This window comes from Microtus ochrogaster, chromosome 24, assembly GCF_000317375.1.
Source record: "Microtus ochrogaster isolate Prairie Vole_2 chromosome 24, MicOch1.0, whole genome shotgun sequence".
Classification (NCBI taxonomy): domain Eukaryota; kingdom Metazoa; phylum Chordata; class Mammalia; order Rodentia; family Cricetidae; genus Microtus; species Microtus ochrogaster.
The window spans coordinates 22,878,193-22,899,071 of NC_022024.1; the positions used below are offsets into that span (position 1 = coordinate 22,878,193).

Genomic DNA, 20,879 nt, shown 5'->3' on the forward strand with positions numbered 1-20,879 from the left:
AGAGAGAGAGAGAGAGAGAGAGAGAGAGAGAGAGAGAGAGAGAGAGAGAGAGAGAGAAGCTCATAAGTGACAATACTTCTTTTCCTCTTTAAAGGAACACAATGGACACTGTTAGCTATCTATCGATCATCTATCAATATATCATCTATTGACTATCTTTAACCATGTTTCTGAGTCTCTTCCACCACCCTTCTGGATGATATGCCTGAGTCCAGATATGCCCCTACTAGATTTAGAATAATTTTAATGTATATATCCATGGATTGGATGTAAAATATCCCACAAAGACTCATGCCTTTGAGAACTTAACCCATTGCTAGAGCTGCTGTACTAGAAGCTTGAGAATTATTTGGAAAAGGGAAAGACTTGCATCACTAGGAAGATGTGCCTTGAGGGTTATCATCTGCTTCCCTACGTTTGGCTGAGAACTCTGATTCCTAATCTGCAAAGGTGGGAATAAGATGCATTGCACACTCCAAATTGCCCAACCATTATATTCACCCATCACCCCCTGCATAGTGGTCTGTACCAACTGAATCACGAGTAAAAATAAACTTCTTAAGTTGTGTTTTTTTAGTATATGTCCACAGCAATGAGAAAGGTAACTACTACATATTCTAATTTTAAATGGTGATTGTTCTTCCGCCTTGAACATATGGTAGTATAGGTTATAGTACAGGAGAATTTGGAATCAGCAAGGCAGAGGAAACCAAAAGTTGTCTGGATATTGATGTGGGAATATTGAAGGACAAGAAAGCGAAATTTAGGAAAAAACAGTTCAGATGAAAATGAGTTTTCAAGGCTGCAGTTTACAAAGGTGTTATTTCTGATTATGATGGGGTTGGAAGAAAGCAAAGGGCACACATCTCTTATCTCTAAGGAATTTGAAGGCCTGAGAAGCACACCCTCCAACTTAGTTCTCTGTTCATCATGGTACAGCTGAACAAAGAGCCCACGCAGGAACTCCAGTGTCATGTACGTCAGTAACTGAGACGTTTCCATGTGCCCTAGAGAGGGATCATAAAGAGAAATGAGAAACTGCAAGAAATAAAGGAAACGTGAAAGAAAAACAGTCTTAAGAAACAGGTGTCATATTCTAGTCTAAGAAAAAGTATTGGAGAATATTAAAATGGTAGGCACACATATTGAAACACAGGGCTTATGGAACAGCACGTTTTTCTCATCACCTCAAGTCAGGCAGACTTTAACTGTGCCCAGATATATATAGAATAGAAGAAGGTTGTTAGGGAAGAAAACATAGAATATTAATTATGTAGTTAAAAGATACAAAGTCATGCAAAGAATACTAAATCAGAAGAAATGAGGACCCTGTTGGTGGCATGTGTAAATTTCTGTTTTCATGCATTACCGAGTCAAAATTTGGTTATAATGAGTAAAATATTACTTCATAAATGGTAAATAAAAGAAGAAAAAAGTAGAGGTATAGATGAGAGTAGATAGGACAGATAGATCTTTAGATATAAGTCACCTGCTAAAGGTGTCAAAGATAGGAGATACTGGTGCAGATAAATAGAGATAAATACTGATGTAAGTAAAATATGATTTGTCCCAGTATAGCAAAATATTTAGATTTATGCAGATAAATATAAAGGACATTACATTAAATGAAACACACCAGAGAAAGACAACCACTGCATGGAGTCTAATATGTTGATATCCCCAAGTTTAGAGCAAATAGTACATAGTAGATCTTGTGAGGGTAATAAGGAGATGTGATAAAAGAATATATGGTCACAACTAAGCAGGTTTAAGTTTTAAGATATATTGCATAGTGAAATGATGGGTTAGTGATAACGTATGTTCCAAAATTATAAAACAATAATTTGAAATAGCCTCACCATAGAGATGTTAAATGTGTAAGTTTTTATTATGACAATATATATTAAAACATCACAGTATATGTTTTATCAATAGGAATAATTTTATAAAGGCAATTAATTCATAAATATGTATCAATGACACTTCTTCCTCACTTGAATATAATACAGCAAACTAGAGTCTCTTTACATGACACCCAATTTAATACCTGAACAACTTTCAAGTTCATTATAACCAGTCTCACTTTATACTGGAGAGCACAGAGAAAACAATTAGACAACAATTAAACAAGCATGTTTAAGGTCCTGACATCTGCAGTTAAAGTACAAAACAGAAAAGCAAGACTGGTTTTGCTGCCAAGTTGACTCTTCAGAATTAAAATGCTTTAGGAAACTAAAAACTCTTTAGGACTCTAGTCTGTAAATTCCTTTAATCCATCATAATACAACTTCAATGCATATTACAAATAATTACACCATTGGTTTTTATTTCATAATTACATAATTGCAAACTTTGGGAGTCCCAAGGTACTTAGACTTTTACAAGTAGCTTCATAGAAATTGAATATTAAGATAAAAACAGTCTTTCATGATTAAACAAAAAAATTATTGTTTTTATTGAACTATATATTTTTTTCTCTACTTCCTTCGCTTCCTTTCCCCTCTTCTTCTACCCTCTCTTATGGGCTCCATGATCCAAATTTACTCAGGAAATCTTGTCTTTTTCTACTTCACATGTATATTAGATCGATGTAAGTCTCTCTTAGGGTCCTCTTTGTTGTCTAGGTTCTCTGGGATTGTGAATTGAATGTTAGTTTTTGTTGCTTGTTTGTTTTTGCTTCGTGTCTAAAAGCCACTTATAAGTGAGTACATGTGATATTTGCCTTTCTGGATCTGGGTCACCTCACTCAATATGATTTTTTTCTAGAACCATCCATTTGCCCACAAATAGATGTCATTATTTTTTTTCTGTTGTGTAGTATTCCATTGTGTACATGTGCCACATTTTCCTTATGTTTCCTTCAGTCAATAGGCATTTAGGTTGTTTTCAGGTTCTGAATATGACAAACAATGCTGCTATAAACAGGTGAACACATGTCCCTGCAGTATAATTGACAATTTGGGGGCTATATACCCAAAAGTGGTTTTACTGGGTGTTGAGGTAGGTTGTTTTCTAAATTTCTGAGAAATCCCCATACAGATATCCAAAGGGGCTGTACCAGCTTGCACTCCCGCCAGCAATGGAGGAGTGTTCCCTTTTCCCCATAACCTCTCCAGCATAAGTTGTCATCAGTGTTGTCATCTTGGCCATTTTTACAGGTGTACGATGAAATCTCAGAGTTGTTTTGATTTGCATTTCTCTGATTGTTAAGGATGTTGAACATTTCCTTAAGTGTCCTTCAGACATTTTAGGTTCCTCTGTTGAAAGTTCTCTCTTTAGGTCTGTACCCCATTTTTTATTGGATTATTTGTTCTTTCAATGACAAATTTCTTGAGTTCTTTATATATTTTGGAGATCAGATCTCAGTCTGATGTGTGTTTGATGAAGATCTTTTCCCATTCTGTAGGCTGCCGTTTTATCTTGTTAACCGTGTCCTTTGCTTTCCAGAAGGTTCTCAGTTTCAGGAGGTTCCATTTATTAATTGTTTCTCTCAGTGTCTGTGCTACTGAGGTTATATTTAGAAAGTGGTCTTCTGTGCCAATACGTTCAAGTATACTTCCCACTTTCTCTTCTATAAGGTTCAATGTGGTTGGTTTTATGTTGAGGTCTTTGATCCATTTGGACTTGAGTTTTGTGCATGGTGATAGATGTGGATCCATTTTCATCCATTTTTTAAGTTTAGTTATCAGCATAAATTCTTTTTTTCTTTTTTTATTGATTTTTTTTAGCTCTACATCTATCTCTTCTCCCCTCCCTGCCTCTCCTCTACCCTTCAATTCTCCCCCAAGGTCCCCATGCTCCCAATTTGCTCAGGAGATCTTGTCTTTTTCTACTACCCATGTAGATAGATCTATGTATGTCTCTCTTAGGCTCCTCATTGTTGTCTAGGTTCTCTGGTATTGTGTTTTGTGAACTATTTTTTTCTTTGCTTTATGTTTAAAAACCACTTATGAGTGAGTACATGTGATAATTGTCTTTCTGGATCTGTGTTACCATCCATTTGCCTGTAATATTCAAGATGTCATTATATTTTCTGCTGTGTAGTACTCCGTTGTGTAAATGTACCACATTTACATGTTGATATCCAGTTATGCCAACATCATTTGTTAAATATGCTTTCTTTTTTCTGTATTATATTTTCCGCTTCTTTATCAATAATCAGGTGTTTGTAGGTGTGTGGATTGATATTTAGGTCTTCAATTAGGTTCTATTGGTTTTCTTGTTGCATTTTATGCCAATACCAGGCTGTTTTCAGTACTGTAGCTCTGTAGTAGAGTTTGAAGTCGGGGATTGTGATGCATCCAGAAGTTCCTTTATTTTACAGGATTGTTTTGGCTATGCTGGGTTTTTTTTTTTATTTTTTTCATATGAAGTTGAGTATTGTTCTTTCGAGGTCTGTAAAGAATTCTGCTGAGATTTTGATGGGCATTACAGTGAATCTGTAGATTGCTTTTGGTAAGATTACCATTTTTACTATGTTAATTCTATCTACCCAAGAGCATGGAAGATCTCTCCATTTTCTTGTGTCTTCTTCAATTCCTTTCTTCAAAGATTTAAAGTTTTTGTCATACAGGTCTTCCACTTGTTTGGCTAGAGTTATTTCAAGATATTGTATACTTAAATAGAAATCTTAAGGCTAATTAAAATTATGGTTTTTAATAGAATATAGGCAGATTATTAATATATAAAATATTGAACATTGAGTGCTAGGACGATAGTAAAAAAAAACAGTTAATACTGCAATGAAAGCTAAAATACTAAGAACAATCCAATAATTTAAAGCACACAGCCCTCTCTTAAGAAGAGCTATTTCAGAGTATTCTGGGGAAGCTAATTCTGATACTGGCCGAAGCTCCTTTATAAAGACAAGCAAGCACAGTCATTAATGAGCTAAAGAAAGAATGATGGAAATCTGCTATGCTGATATATGAAACAAAATGTCTGATAGCAAACTCCAAAGTCTCTTGCTCTAGTCTGTATTATACTCTGGGCATTATGGGAGACAGGGTTGTTTAGAATCAATAAATAGCGCAAAGTATAATTTTTCTTATGAAGTAGTATAAAATATATTGACACAACCTCTGCCTCATGCACCAGTTAGTCCCAAAGATAAGATCTGTCAAGTCACTACACATTATAGAGAAAGTAGAAAGTTTAAGCATTCAATTGAACTAAGAAGTAAATAGCAAAACCTTTCAAAAAGAAACAGTAATGATTTTTGTCTAAATAACTGAACACGGGGCAAACAAATCAATTCTTTTGTCTGTTAAGGCCAACGTTTTATATTCTGAGAATTATCAGAACAATTTCATTTAAAAATTCATGAGAAGCAAAACTTTCAGCTTTTCAGTTTCTCTTCCTGGCATTTTCTTTTAATTTTCATGTCAAGTTCATTTATTTTATATAAATAAGGTTGTAATTTTTGCTCACAAATTACCAATACATTCCCCCAAATTTATCAGAAGATGCTAATTTCCTGGGCCAGTGAGATGCCTCCGCAGGTAATCGCAATTGTGGTAAAGACTTCCAACCTGAGTTCTATTCCCAGGATAAAGAAGGTGAAAAGAAAACCACTTCACACAAGTTGTCCTCTGACTTCCACCCACAAACAAGCTATAGATAATTTCTTCCCTACAACACACACACACACACACACACACACACACACACAATAGTAATTGAAAGTATTTTAATGTGATAGTGATTTTGACAATGCGGCAAATATAGTCTATTAGACCAGTGCTGCCCTCAAATGATTATTGATTTCCAATGAAATAACATCGAAAGTTAGGGAGTTTTGAATTTAGATAATAACTTGAACAATGTCATGGTATAACATTGTCTCTAAAATAAAGCACATAAACTCCTATTTCGTATTTGTAGGCTGTAGTTTTAGATTTCATAGTACACTTACCTATTTGTATGTTCACAGGTACATGCCATGGGACATGAGAGCATACATTGTATACAAATCTTTGGGCTGCAAGATATGAAGTGTAAAGCAGGTACTTTCCCACAGTTAAAATGTAAAAATCATTGGTTAATGATGAGTTTTGGCAGCAGAGAGAATTTTTTTGAGTACACTGAGGCAGAAGAAAAGGGCACGGCATGAAGACAAAAGACTTTCGACAAAGATTGACTAAAAATTAGGCAAAAAAAATATTTTGCAGCTTTTTTGGCAGCCCAGGGGGAAAATGAGCTAATTGCCTGCACAGAGGTACTCAAAGAGTCTGAAGATGACTGTAGTAAATTACACTACTAAAACACATATTCCTCAATAGAGATTGGTCATAAAAGTAATATGTATCACACAGAAAGCTGTACACCTGTATATAGCAGATAAAACATGTGTAATAGTAACTGAATGATGCCAATGAAGAAGAGCCCACACCATGCAGGTGACCAAGAATGTGAATTCGTTTCCCCTCTTGGAAGGGATTTTAACCTAACAACACATCCCTGCATCTACTATAACTATGTAGTCCTGTTCGGTTTTTTGTTGTTATTGTTATTCTCAAGCACAAGAACCTGGCACCATTTCCAACAGGTACCGACAGCATTTGTAATTGTCATCAGCTCTAAACACATGTTTATGCGTTTGGTTGTATGGTATTGGATTAATTACTTCATCCCCCTAAGTTCCAAAGTCCTCATGCAAAAAAGTCACCTTTACTTACATCCTGCAACTAACAATAGTAACGTCACCCCACACTGATTGGAAATCTGTGTTCTCTAACCTTCCCAAAGCTACTAAACAAGAACCCATATCCAATAATACTCCAGTTAAATCACTTCACACAAATATGATGCTTGGAACAGAGGAAACAATTGAGGACTATTAACTATCATATTTTTATTGGTCGTCATAATACATAAGCATCAATGCTTGAGACAAGAGATGTTTGGGACTTGTATAGACATATAAAAAAACCAGCTATCTCTCTGATATTTTACAGTTACCTCAAAAGGAGAGATGAAAATGAAGTTTCTGTATGTTTGTAACAAAGAACATATGGTTCTTACCTGCCACAGACCCCATGACATAAAATATAAGCTAACTACATCTATTATAGATGACAGTGTTTGGTGCCATCTATAATAATGGCCAGAAAAATATGGATACATTGAGACAATGCCTCTTGAAGAGAGTGTTTCTTATTCTCAAATAAATTTTATATTTGAACTGTAAAAAAAAGACAAAGGGAGAAAAATCACTCTGTCAATAACACTTGTATCTGCTTGCTCTCATATCACAAGTAACCTGAATGTGGAAGGACTGAAGTGTTAACTCTAGCCAAATTCCTTGTCCTTTGAAGTCACCCTGCTGTGACTGACAGTCCAGAGGTCACATGCCATTTCAGCAGCAATACCCAAGCTCAGTGGGAAGTAAAGAATGAAATTGCTTCCTACTTATCTCCAGATCCTCTGTCTAGGTTTCCGAGAAACCGTGAAAGGGGAGCAAATATAGCTTTGCAATGATTTTTCTGAATCAACACATGAAGGCTAAGGCAGGAAAGAAAAGGAACATATTGACATTTGCCATTGCCACAAAATGAAGGTTACACTCCAACAATTGATACAGGGTTTGTAGCTCCGAATAATGTTGCCAGTGGTGGTTCAGAGGCAAGGATGGAGAGCTAATGAGATACCTAGTTTAATATCTACCACACATCTGATTGTTTTCTGTTAACACCAAAGTACAGAGACTGCCTGTGGCGAAGAGGCACAATGCTAAAAAAATCACCATTTCACTCACAAGGGTTTTTTTTTTTAACTGACTGTTTTAAAAAGTTGACTCTTGCAAAATGAAAATTTCAGTTAATCATAAAAATACGTTTCTGGTGTGGGACAATTCTGTATTCTGTCAATTATGTTTTAAATAAATGCTGATTGGCCAGTAGCCAGGCAGGAAGTATAGGCGGGACAGGACAACCAGACAGGAAGCAGAAGTGGAACAATGAGAACAGGAGAATTCTGAAAAGGAAGAAGCCCATTCCTCCCCAGTCCTGTCCAGACACCAAAGAAGCAGGATGTGACCTGCCCTGCTGAAAAAGGTACTGAGCCATGTGTCTAACATGGATAAGAATAATGGGCTGGTGGTATACATTATGAGCTAATACGAAGCCTGAGCTAATGGGCCAATCATTTTATAACTTATGGAGACCTCTGTGTGATTTTCTTTAGGACCTAACAGCTGTGGAAACTGGGCAGGACAGACACCCCAACAAGCAGACCCTCATGTTACACTTTTCTATAATGCTAAATACAAAGACACCTTCGGGATAGAGCTAGCATTTGCTCTATATTCAATACATTATATGTTCAAAAACTAAAATGCAAATATACCAGATATATGAAGGATTTTCTCTTACTTGGTGCTTCCCAGAAGTACACAAAGGACAACATCCAAAACTGCTTAATGCTTTACAATGGGAACATGGTTCTCTTCTCACTCCTGTTCAGTTGCTGGGAGGAGACACTGTGACCAAGGCAACTTGTGTAAAGGAAAGGACATTAAAATCTCAAATCACACATCCCAGTGACACACCTCCTCCAACAAGGCCATACCTCCAGGTCCTTCCCAAACAGTCCGCAATCTAGAAACTAAGCATTCTAACATATGCACATATGTCGGTCATTCTCAATCAAACCACCACAGTTTCCATCCACGTTCCATGCTTCCTTTCAGCACAACAGAAACATAACACATCCTAAAATTCTGAGTTCCTTCCAGAGTATTTATGATTTAAAGATCTATAAGGCACTGAAGCAATTCATTTGTTTTGTTTTGTTTTGTTTTAATTCTTGAAACTAATGGTAAGACCACAGGGCTGAAGATACCACACGTTTTGTCAGAAGGACAGACAGACACAAGTCTCAAACTGATGTAGACACGTGATCCCTTTAGGCTAATTTTCATAAATCCTGAAAGTGCAATACCCACTGACATGGATAAAGACACCAAAGGTCTTGACACACTTCAGGACCACTGCTGGAAAGATGGGTCAAGCCTGCTAGGAAAGACAGGCTACTGGTACAATAGCAGCTTCTGATTGGATTCGAGGCTTGTTCCATGGGGGGAATTCTGTATCTGGTACTGTAATCTGGGTGAGAAAGATCCATAGCTGTAAAGGTCATAGACTCTTTGGTAGAATCCGTTATTGTTATTTTGCTAAATGAGCATGCTGTGGAATTGCCTTCTAAATGTGTGTGCTTGTACCATAAATCCAGTGACTCTCAATTTTGGTCAGAGAAGCTTCTCTTTTGCAGTGAACAGGAGACAATGGAAAGATATATATAGTGGTCAAAGTGCTGAGAAGGGAGACTGAGCTCTCAGCACTAAGAAGGGCATCTAGAGTAATTCCGTCATCACCAAGTCTCAGAGGGGTATCACAAAATAGATCGGAAGGAGCTAAAAGCCAGAGGATAGGGAGAAATACTGTGAAATGCTGTCTTCTGGACACGTCCTGGTTGCTACGGTCATCCACTCACAGTGGCTCTGGTTACACACAGAAGGCAAGCCAACCAAATCCCACTGCAGGTGAAGCAGATGCTCTCCAGCCCCACGCTATACCCATGAGCTCTTGGCAGTTGATAACTGCTGGGCTTGGAGAACCTTTCTTTCCTGAGGGTGTGGCAACTGTGAGGTTCCCCACGTCCAATGGATGTCCCAACAGCCATGCGTGTGGCAACATGTGGCAACACTCACTGAGCTTAGACTGGTCTCAGCTGAATATTTAAAAAAAAAAAATGGAAAGGGACCATGATGGGGAAAAGCTGAGGAAGTTGCAGAGAGAAATAAGTGTTAGATATGAAGACAATTCATTGTATACCCACATGAAATTCTTTAAAATAACGATTTTTTTAAATTATGAAACTGTATAAAATGAATTTTTTATATAGAACTTATGCAAAACATATTTCTTACATAGAACTAGAAACACTTATTTGTAACTAAAAAGTTTTTTTTGCACTGTAAAGGGAAAACTCATTTGATGACATAACCAGGCTTTTGAACCTGACTAGAAATATATTATTTTTATTATTAGAAATTCGAAAAATAATACATAAATTCAGTTAAAAAAATTCAGTAAGTTCCACATGCCATTTTTATACTCAGTAATAAAGTGTCATTCTAAAATATTATTCTAAAGTACAAATATCACACAATTAGTGTAATAGTGTCTGAAAGAATATTGTCCTTTTATTTTAGCTTGAAAATAATTGTAGAAACCTTATTTTAAATGCCACCCAATTGCCTAATTTTCCTTGTAAGAATTCTCTTGAAGTCCATGTGAATAATTGTATTAAATTATTCATCACAAAAGTTAATTTGACAGTTAATTATAATATAGAGGAGGGTTTTTTTAAACATAATTCAGGATTTTAATTCCTAAACTATAAACTTCACTGACAGAATTTGTCCTTGAATGTAACCTTATTTCTGTCTGCTAACCAAAAAATTAACATCTCCAACTTTTGAGAGCTAAATAAAATAATGAATATATATTTTGACAGGGCGAGGGATGCTGATTTTAGCTTTGGAGAAGAGCATTAAATAATGAAAGGTGAACAGGTTTTGGGTTGAATTCCTAGTTCTGCCTTTCAGTGGCTGTACAGTAGAAGGAGCTTGTTTAATTCTCTGAACTTGATGAGCATTTTTTTTTATCTGTAAAACGTTGATGAAGCTTGGGGTTTGTTATAACAATTAAAGGGAATGAAAAGGTTCTTTCCAATGCAGGTGCTACTCAGCAAACACTGATTCTTTCCGTTTATAAAAGTAGAATGAAATGCTTTGTAATTCATTTAGGACTCCTAATTTAACTCTAAAAATTGTTAGGAAATTTATTAGCTGGTACCTTTTGGTGCATCTTAACCCTTGGTGTTTTTAGTAACCTTGTACTTGAAGCAAAGAAGATAATTACTTAACTTTTATACATTGAAAATGATGTCAGAAGCAGTAAAAACATCAACCAAGCTCGTACAACTGGAGCATGACGTAACTGGATACATATGCAGACTCTGCACACTCACCCACATGAAGAACACAGAGCTCTCCTCTAAACTGCAAATTAATGAGGGTAATTGGAATAATCTAGGTTTTCTCTCTCATAGAGCATGTTTTCATGTTTTATTAAATGCAAAATCATACCTTGAGTTTAGGATATTTTTATTGTGAAACAATATGGGAATAAGTGGTACGTACTCTTCCTGACTGTCTCAGCCAAAACTGAGAACCATCAAACCAACTTGTCTCCATTTTTTTTCTTTAATTTTACTGGACTATGAGTTGCCTAAATCTGGAAGTCCCATATTAGCATGCTACCATGAAGAAAAAAAAAACAACACTACATTAAGATAGCATGAAAATTCCAAACCAAAGAGAATGTATTATGATGACATTGGATAAGTTCTAGGTTTGTCATACGTAAACAGTTCAGTAAGGATGCATTTAGTCATTTCTTTGACTGTAATGTTGGTTTCAGTAGCAATGTGAAGTTCTGCTGTGTTAGATTATTCACTAGCAACAAGACGCATTTGATAGAATAGAAGAGACTACATTGGCAAAAGGTGACTATTGTTAGGTGAATCTGACCTTGGGAGGTCACATAGTAGTGGACAAGAGCATTTCGTGACAACTTTATGGAATAAGAGTGGTGTTAGGGTCACCTGACTATATCAGGGTCAGCAAGGTGCTTATAGTTGTGTATTGTTTCCCTAGTTCTGTTCTATATGTAATTTATCTTCCATAATGTAAAAGTTTTTCCTTATTCTGACATATATGCTTAAAGGATCCATATGGGCACAATCAAACCTCAAAGAGTCTGAGAATTCAAATGGTCATGTTATCAAGGCTTACAGGTAAACTCTGTTCTCCATTACTTCCCAGAAATAAAACTGAGGTCCCTGATGCAACACTTAGTGCTTCCTAGATAATCTGTGTACACCCACGCTATAATGTAATTCTCTCATATGCTACACGTCGTTAGCACTTATATGTATCAGTACTTACTGATGTATTGTGGCACAAAAAAAAATGAAGGAAAGAGAAAATGCTGCTTCTAGCACAGGCAAACCTAGTGACCTTTCTTTATGCAAACAAGATTTTATGATGACTCCTTGAGAGGCCCTGAAACAGACAGCCAGGATATTTCAAGGGTCATCTGTGATATCATCAGGACTTAAAAATTCATATTCTAAATTTTTTCTATATTTATAAAATTTAAGAAATCCATGTTGATATACACTGGCACTTTTTAGGGTTACATAAAAAACATGTTATTTGGTACACCTTTGCCTTATAGGTCTTATCTATGAATGATATAAAGAGCCACCTATGATCAAGATTTTAATAATGTATCACTAAATCCATTTGAAGTGCAAGATAAAAAAGCATCTTATCAGTGCTAGCATCTTTAAAAGCAAAGTGAAGAAGTAAGCATGGTTGAGAGCTCATGTGGATAGGAACGACGTTCAGTGAGTTATTTTTCCCAATGGGAAATCTGTACAGCAAACTTACAAAGGCTTTGTTACTCCTTGAAATAAAATGCAAGTGAAAATAACATAAAATCTAGCATAGGGGATGAGTCACAGGAAGCTAAATCCCACCGACTACGGCTTCATGATTATATTTATTAGAAGTCCCTGAGACAATGAAATAAGCTAGAGTTTTGAAATAAAAAGAAAAAAGTTAAACTTTGATAACGCAGTAGTTTTAACATGTGAAAAAAAATCAATGTGAATTTTGAAACACTTCACCTTGCTTGAACTTAAAGGGAAAACTAGAAACATCTTTTATAATTAGACAATAGTTCAAATATTTTCTGTAAAATATTTACTTGGAGAACCATGTCATTACTAAGCAAATGTAGAAATGAGGTGGATCTTTCAGCTTTTTTAGAATATCAATAATTTAAAATCATTGAGAGACTTTACAGAGAAAGAGGATCTGTAAATCATTATAATATCCATTTAATAAAGCTGATGCATTTTCATGAGGGAAAAAATCAATATTCAGAAGACGTCCTAAGGAGGGAGACAGAGAAGGAATTAATAGCTTTAAGAGAAAGGGTTCTGCTGGCTTTAAGCAATGACTTGGATAGGTAGAGATGGGGTAGGAATTCCAGAAAGCAACACAGGTCTACTGAGAATCAGAGAATTATTGGTAACATTCCCCACGAGTAAAGAGAGCAAGAATATCCTAGGCAGTAAAATTAATGTTGTATATTGTTTAATTCTCTTGTGCCCACTGAAGATATGAAGCAATACAACTCAGCTTTAAAAGAAAAAAAATACCTGTGAGTTCAATGAATGTGATGAAATAATGAATAACTGGATGATAGAAGGGTGAGTGGGTGGGTGGGTGGGTGGGAGGGAGGGAGGGTGGATGGATGGATGGGTGAGTGGGTGGATGGTTAGATCAATGATAAAAGACAGATTTACTTTTAGAGATATTCCAAATGCCTTTTCTATCCAATCTTCCATTACAAAGGAATGACATCATCTGACTATGTAAGTATAGGATACATGTGTGACTATTTACCAAGGATGCAATTAAACACACATTGGATCGAAAAATGCAAGGAGAATAGGTATATTTACAGAGAATAAGTCTGAGAAACACTACCATTAAGTGATCAAGATTAACATAAACAATGACAAGTCAGAGAAGATATTCTCAAAGACATGTTTTCTCTGTGGCTTGCCTCCTAAAAAACCTATATCTAAAATTTCTTTGGGAGAAATACATTAGCATGATTGCAATAAAGAGCCTACAGAATGTTTGCCCAGTACTTATCAAAATTTTCAAGGGCATCAAATCAAGGGACAAAATTATAATGAGAGAAGCCCAGGGAGACGTGATGCAGACATATACTATACATTATGGAAGGAATCACGACGCAGAAGAGGACACTGGTGAAAATGGTACATAAATAAATTGAATAAACCAGAGGAGGCAAGAGTCAAAATTTCAAGGCACTGCTTCCTAACTATCTTATTTCCTCGAGTCTGGTCTCATGGAGCTTGCATTTTTACTAGACTTACTGGCCAGTGAGCTTCTAGGTTATGATGCCTGTTACCATCTTCCCAATCTGAGAAAACCAGCAAGCATGCCCACTCCTAGATTTTTTTGGGGGGGGATCCAGACTTAGAACCCCATTCATGCACAGAATGAATTCTTTCCCAAGAACCCCATTCATGCACAGAATGCATTCTTACCCAATGGGCCATCTCATCTCTCTAGTCCCTAGATATTTTAATCAGTCATAATGCACTGGTGGTGGTTAATCTTCCCTGTCAACTTAACTGGATTTATAGTCACCTTGTAATACACCTGTAAGTGTATCTAGTATGGTGTTTTCAGAGCAGTTTAAATGACAAAGGAACATACAGCCTGAATGGGACTATATCGTGAACTGGAAGAAAGAGAAAAAGAATAAACAAGCTGAGCACCAGTGCTCCCCTCTCTAACTGGAGGTGATGGTGCAATCACCTTATGTTCCTACAGCTATGCCTTCCTCACAGTAATTGACTCTATTCTTCTGAATAGTGAGCCAAAATATGCCCTTCCCTCACTGAATTGCTCTTGCCATGTATCTCATAACAAAGATGAGAAAAGTGGCTAATACAATATCTACATTAGTTAACTGATATATACTAAATGTCTCACTAAAATATAGAAAGGGAATAAAATGATTTAACTGTGCTGTCTCCTCCACTTACCTATAACTATAAAACTCATAAAAATCTTTGGAATACTACACTTAAATGTTATATTCTATGATAAGTACATTAGATCACACTAAAAATATATCTCTGAGTGTTGATCATAGAAGAGGTCATATATGTGGGTGAGTGATGGTAGGGGGTAAAATGGAAATCCATATGTCTTTCTCTCAACTTCTCTTTGAATCTAAACATAGCTAAAAGAAAGAAGTGTACTTTTAAAGTATATTATAAAAATAGACAAACTGAGGACTAGACCTGAGCCATCTCCAGTTCCTCAAGCTGTGCTGCCAAGAGCTAAGATGAAGGGGAAAATGTTCTTGATCTCTCAGTTCCTTCTCTTGGCTCTAATGCCTTTCAACTGCAGAATTTCACACGGAATTGCCAGTTAATATTGACGGTGATCTTATTTTCAGAGTCACGGGTAAATTTAGAAGATTTAAAATTGAGTTATATTAGCTAAATTCAGCAGGTTAACTGGTCAGAATTAATCTAGAGTTTCCAAGGACGTTATCAGTGACTGTTATTATCTTTATATCTCTTCCACGTGGGTTTTATTAGCAAGTATGGGCATCACAGTTGCTCCAACTTTCGGGTCCACAGGATCCAATGCCTACTTTTATGCAGGTGCCTGCTATACTGAAGGACTGGATCTGGGTGGAGGAGAGAGAACTGAATCATGTAACTGACTTTTAAAACCACTTAGCTGGCTGAAAGTTGGGACTGAGTTACCACTACCTGGGTTTTACATTAGCTCTGAATCTATCCCAAGCTACACAAGAAAGGCGAATTATCAGCAGGACTCAATGATACACAAGGTTATACAAAAGCACTGAGATGATTGTAGATTATAAACTAACTCTAAATAAATTAGTTTGACAAGCAAAACAAATTGTCTTTAACTATGAAAGCTGAAGAGAAGGGCTGAGATATTTTGAATACAGGTCCATTTTGCACTTTTTAGACTTACAGAGTTTCAGAAAGCATTACTCTAGGATTTGAACAAGGACAGAAACCAACTACCCTAACATGAATTTTAAATGATGAAAACCCGCTCCAGAGGGTGTGTGTAAGAATAGCAGGTAGGGAATGGAAGCAAGGGTAACTTTAATTAATTGATTGTTTGGGCAGGACAAGAGGAATAAAGCAAAGATTTTAAACCATAGGTGATTTAATGATTTCCTGGGAAACTTATTAAAATGCAAATTTAAATGTCCCATCCTCGGATGTTTTTTAATTAGTGTAAAATGAGCGGTGTGTTTAGAATCTTAATTTTCAATTAGCACCCAGAGCTTCTGATGGCCATAGTTCTCAGAGGTGTAAGTTTTCTGACTTGAAGCGTTGACTTGGAAATTCCATTAACCTAAAATCAGAGAAAAAGAATAAAATTAAGAGGGGTTAAAGTAACCAGCATGTTTTTGTTATTGCTGCTATTGTTACTGTTTCTTTTTCTTTAATTTCTCAAACCAATATCAGTACTAAAAGCTCTCTGCCCTTGGAAATCCCTCAGCCCTGATTAAACTGGACTGTGAGCCATTTAGATTTATAACAGAAAATGTAAATGTATGTGGTCATACAGTCCCCCTTGCATAATGTCTAAATGTAGACATATAATGGGCCATTGTAATTTTAGAAAACTAAGAAAGAATTTGAGCCGGAATACATGTAGAAGTCACTATTATATGGCTAGAAGTTGAAGCAATGAATTTTATGACACCCATAAGTCTTAATTTCATAAAGTAACAAGTAAAGAGGGAGAAGGGGGGAAGGGGAGAGAAGAGGAGAAGTAAGAGGAAGAGGGCGATCGTGAACAGGAGAAAGGCAAGGAGGAGAGAAGAGTGACGTAAGGATTAGTGGCAGGAATGACAATAAGTATTGGTATCTAAGGAACTATAGATGCAAAGGGGAACAAGAAGGTGACACTGAGAATAATTGAACATCAGAGCCCATGGTCACACCTCCTCCTTAAAGGAGGGACCTGGAGTATTGCATGCTGTCCCTTTCATAATTTAAGTATTTAGATCAAAGTAAACTCAGCCGCAACAATATGGATTGCATGTGTGGTGCTCTGTTGATGACTGTTTTGAGAATTAGAAAGAAAAGATCATGACAATATAGCTTTAACTAGTGAACCAATCCAGGCTGACCCCTGTTTGGCATTTGTACCAGCCAGATGATAGACTGATAGTCTTTAGAAATCTACTTTCTGATTGTGGGGCAAAGAGAGGTGGATCATCTGTGTGGGGTGACTGTGCCCATTCCTGTACCTGTGGAAATCACCACCCATGTCATCTGTCTGGGGTGATTATACCCTTTCTTGTACCTGTGGAAATCAGAGATTCATTTAGGATAAGTTTTCCAGTACCAGCCCACCTATGTTTGTGAGGTGGTCTCTCTCTGAACCTGATCCTAGAACACAATGATTGACTATCTGGCCAGTAAGTTTCCAGGATATGCCTGTCTCTCCCCTCCCCTCCACAGGGCTGGGGTTATGGACATCCATATGGATATCCAGTGGGCCTGGTTTTTATATAGGTGCTTGAGATTCAAGATCAAGTCTCCAGGCCTAGGCAGGAAGCACTTTACCAGGGCCCTTTCCCCAAACTCTAGCAACAAAATCCTCATTAGATATAAATGTGTTTGCTTTTTGTTATGTGGTATTCATCAGTAGAACGTCTTTGCGGAATATTAATTGAAGATGTGTTAGATTTGTTTATGCTGTGCAATATTTCTTTTAATGATACAAAAATATGTTGCATTCTTTTATGTCGCATTTGTTTAACTCTGTGAAGCTGTGTTCCTTTGCTGCCTAAAACACTGATTTAGAGCTGAATGGCCAATAGCTAGGCAGGAGAAAGGATAGAAGGGGCTGGCAGGCAGAAAAATAAATAGGAGGAAATCTGGGAAGAGAGATTGAGAAATGAAAAAAGGAAGAAAGGAAGACACCAGGGGCCAGTCACTCAGCTATAAAGCAAACCACACAGTAAGAAGTAAAGAAAGGTTTATAGAATATAGAAAGATAAAATCCCAGAGGTAAAAAGTAGACAAGATAATTTAAATTTTAAAAAGTCAGCAATATACGTGTCTCTTAGGTTCTCCTTGTTACTTAGCTTCTCTAGGATCATGCACTATGGGCTCATTGTCCCGTGGTTTACAGCTAGTATGTATCCATTTAAGAGTGAGTTCATACCATGCTCATCTTTCTAGGTTTTAGTTACCTCACTCAGGATGGTTTTTTTTTCTAGTTCCATCCATTTGTGGGCAAATGTTAAGATGTTGTTATTTTTAACCTCTGAGTAGTACTCCATTGTGTAGATGTATGACATTTTCTTTATACATTTTTCAATTGAGGGGCATCTAGGTTGTTTACAGGTTCTGGCTATTACAAATAATGCTACTATGAACATAGCTGAACAAATGTCCTTGTAGTATCATTGTGCATCCTTTCGGTATATGCCCAAGAGTGTATTTCTGGGTTTTGAGATTGAAAACAACCAATAACAGAAAACAGCATCTAAGATACTACAGTTAAAATCTAGATATTGAAAAGTATATTCTGGAAACAAAATATCAGTTTTTATATACTAGGGATCAGCCATGGACTTGGATAAGGGGCACAAAATGCTATTTTCCAGTGCCTACTCTCCCTCAACTCTTTACACATCTCTCATCCATCTTTAGCCTGCTCTTTGGAAGCCTTTGACTACGTTATTCAGGTAAAAAACTATAAAGAACAATTATACAGAGTTGTTGGATCCAATGAAACCTTTGACTTTTATTTTTCTTTATAATGCTGGGAATAACTGGGCTGTAGCAGGAGTGGTTTAGGGTCAGCCATAGGTACACAGGAGACCTTGTCTTAAAAAGAAGTCAGGACCACGAGGGGTTGGTCCACCCACTGAGGCAGTGTGCCTGTTCTAATGGGAGCTCACCAAATTCAGCTAGATTGGGTCTGAATGAGCATGTGATCAAACCGGACTTTCCAATTGTGGCTGACAGTGGGGGGCTGACTGAGAAGCCATTGATAAAGGCACTGAGACTTGTTTCTACTGCATGCACTGGCTTTTTGGGACCCTACTCTATTTGGATGCACAGCTTCCTAGGCCTAGATGGGGGGTGGGGGGGATGGCCTTGGACTTCCCACTCCTTCTCTTAAGGAGGGAAGGAGAGGAAGGAGGGAGAGTGGGGGAGCGGGAGGGGAATGGGAGAAGAGGAGGAAGTGGAAATTTTTGAATGGAAAAATAAAAAAGGGGCTGTGAATAAAAACTCATTTAATAATTCAGTGGAAAAAATAAATTTTAAAAAAAAATAACAGGAGATATGTGTTTGGACTATTTATTGCTAACTTGAAAAGACAAGAGGATAATGACTGATGCAAAGCCAAAATGTAAGAAGTGATTTAGAAACAGCAATGGAAATGTAGGCCTGGGATAGGAAAGATGCTTGAAGAACATAGCTGCATGCATATAGGATTATAACGCTGGGTATGACATAACTGGAGACTCTTGTCACAAGCACAAAAACTTCATTGTAGCCCTAGGCAGATCAAAAGTTTGCAGTTTAATAAAATCCCCAATATATTCAATTATATATAGCAAGAGATAGCTATTTAGGGATTAGAACTGCACCTCAGGTTTTTGTGTTCACAAAGAATGACCTGACTTAAAAGGCATTCTCTGGCCAGCTTTTGGGTGCACCCCCCAAAAAAAACAAGCTTACTTCAAATTTGGATAAAAAAAATATATACCCAGTAGTTAATTGTTTGATATGTTAGAGTGTTTTCTTACAAAAAGATCAAGAAATATATCTTTATATATCCAGAATTCATAAGTAAGATTCCACTACAGCACAAATGACCCATTTCCCAGACTTTCCAGATAATATTTCTTTATACATAATGCATCTTTTCCTTGAAGCTAAAATTTATTTTTGCTCAAGCTCGTTTGCCAGTTTTAAGTGTGACCACAAAGAATATTTCTTGGACTGCAACTCTGTGTGACTTAGTTCAATGTTGGCAGTGGCAGGATTCTGAAGAGTAAATGGGAATTTGCAATTGCTGTGAAAGAATTCTTGAGGGTTTTGGTATACAGCCTTCGGGCTCCTCCCAATCTAAGGACTTATCACTACTTCCCAGAAGTGATGCAACTTTGAGCTGCCATTCAAAAAGACCCACAGTAAAGCCCTAGTTGCATAATGAAAGAAATGAAAATATAAAATCACCTATGAGAACTTTATGCAACTGGCAAATTAAATCCTTTTTTGGCACACCCTAATTTGTTTGGAATAGCTGTTCTGTTTCCACTACAATGATAAGAAAAACACTTCGTTGACTTCAATTTCTCTATTATGGCCACACTAAGCCAATACCATTATAAATTCAGCTACTACACAATACAAGCTTTATCAATCGATTAAGTTTCCTAAGGAAAATAACGTCTAGATGGAGGTATACTCCAAATGCTGTAATTCTACCTTTAGGGAAAAAAAGCTCATATTTTCAAAAGTAAATCTGAAGACAGAAATACTTTACAACATCTATGACAGTATGAAAAATGATCAGATCCAAAATGTCAGTGCTCCCTTAGACCTAGAGACTCCTAATCCGAAGACTCACAACAGAGGAAGAAAAGCGTATTCTGCAAGATGTGAAACGGGCAACACTTCAATCAATCACCTATTGCCCAGCAGGTCTTTTCAGTTATATTGAAATCAAGTGGGTCAGTCCACTGAAATCTTATCTGGCAATCAGGAGAAATGAATGGTATCACATGCCCTCTGTTTCTCCTGTGCTGAGGTCTCTGAAGTTTTCTGAAAAAAAGATATAGTGAAATTTCAGACACAGTGTGATTTTTTTGTTCCTGTGCTCTTTCAAGGGGATTCACCAAAGAGAATGCTAAACAGGTCTCAGTGACCCCGTTGGCACAGTGGGTCAGAGGGGCTGAGAGGAAAAATGGGATCAGAGGAAGGCCCCCGCTCTTCTATTCACCTCTTAAATTTTTTTCCTCTCTATTCATTTTAATTTAAACGGGATTTTTTTTCCTCTGCTCTTTTCTCAGCACAATAATATTTCTTTACAAAGGTTTTGATTCTTTTCCAAGAGATGTAAGAGCAAATGAGAAAGTCATTGAAACTGAGGAAGAGTTATGATCAAA

The 20,879-nt window shown here is 36.8% G+C and overlaps 1 protein-coding gene across 1 annotated transcript in view; it reads right to left on the reverse strand.

The window, feature by feature from the left end:
• Positions 1 to 573: 573 nt before the first annotated feature.
• C24H12orf50 (chromosome 24 C12orf50 homolog) overlaps positions 574 to 20,879 on the reverse strand; it is a 101,908-nt gene continuing 81,602 nt past the window's right edge. Inside the window, exon 11 of the mRNA XM_013350309.2 lies at positions 574 to 1,007. Within this exon, the coding sequence (XP_013205763.1) occupies positions 574 to 1,007 (434 nt within the window). The remainder of the gene's footprint in view (positions 1,008 to 20,879) is intronic.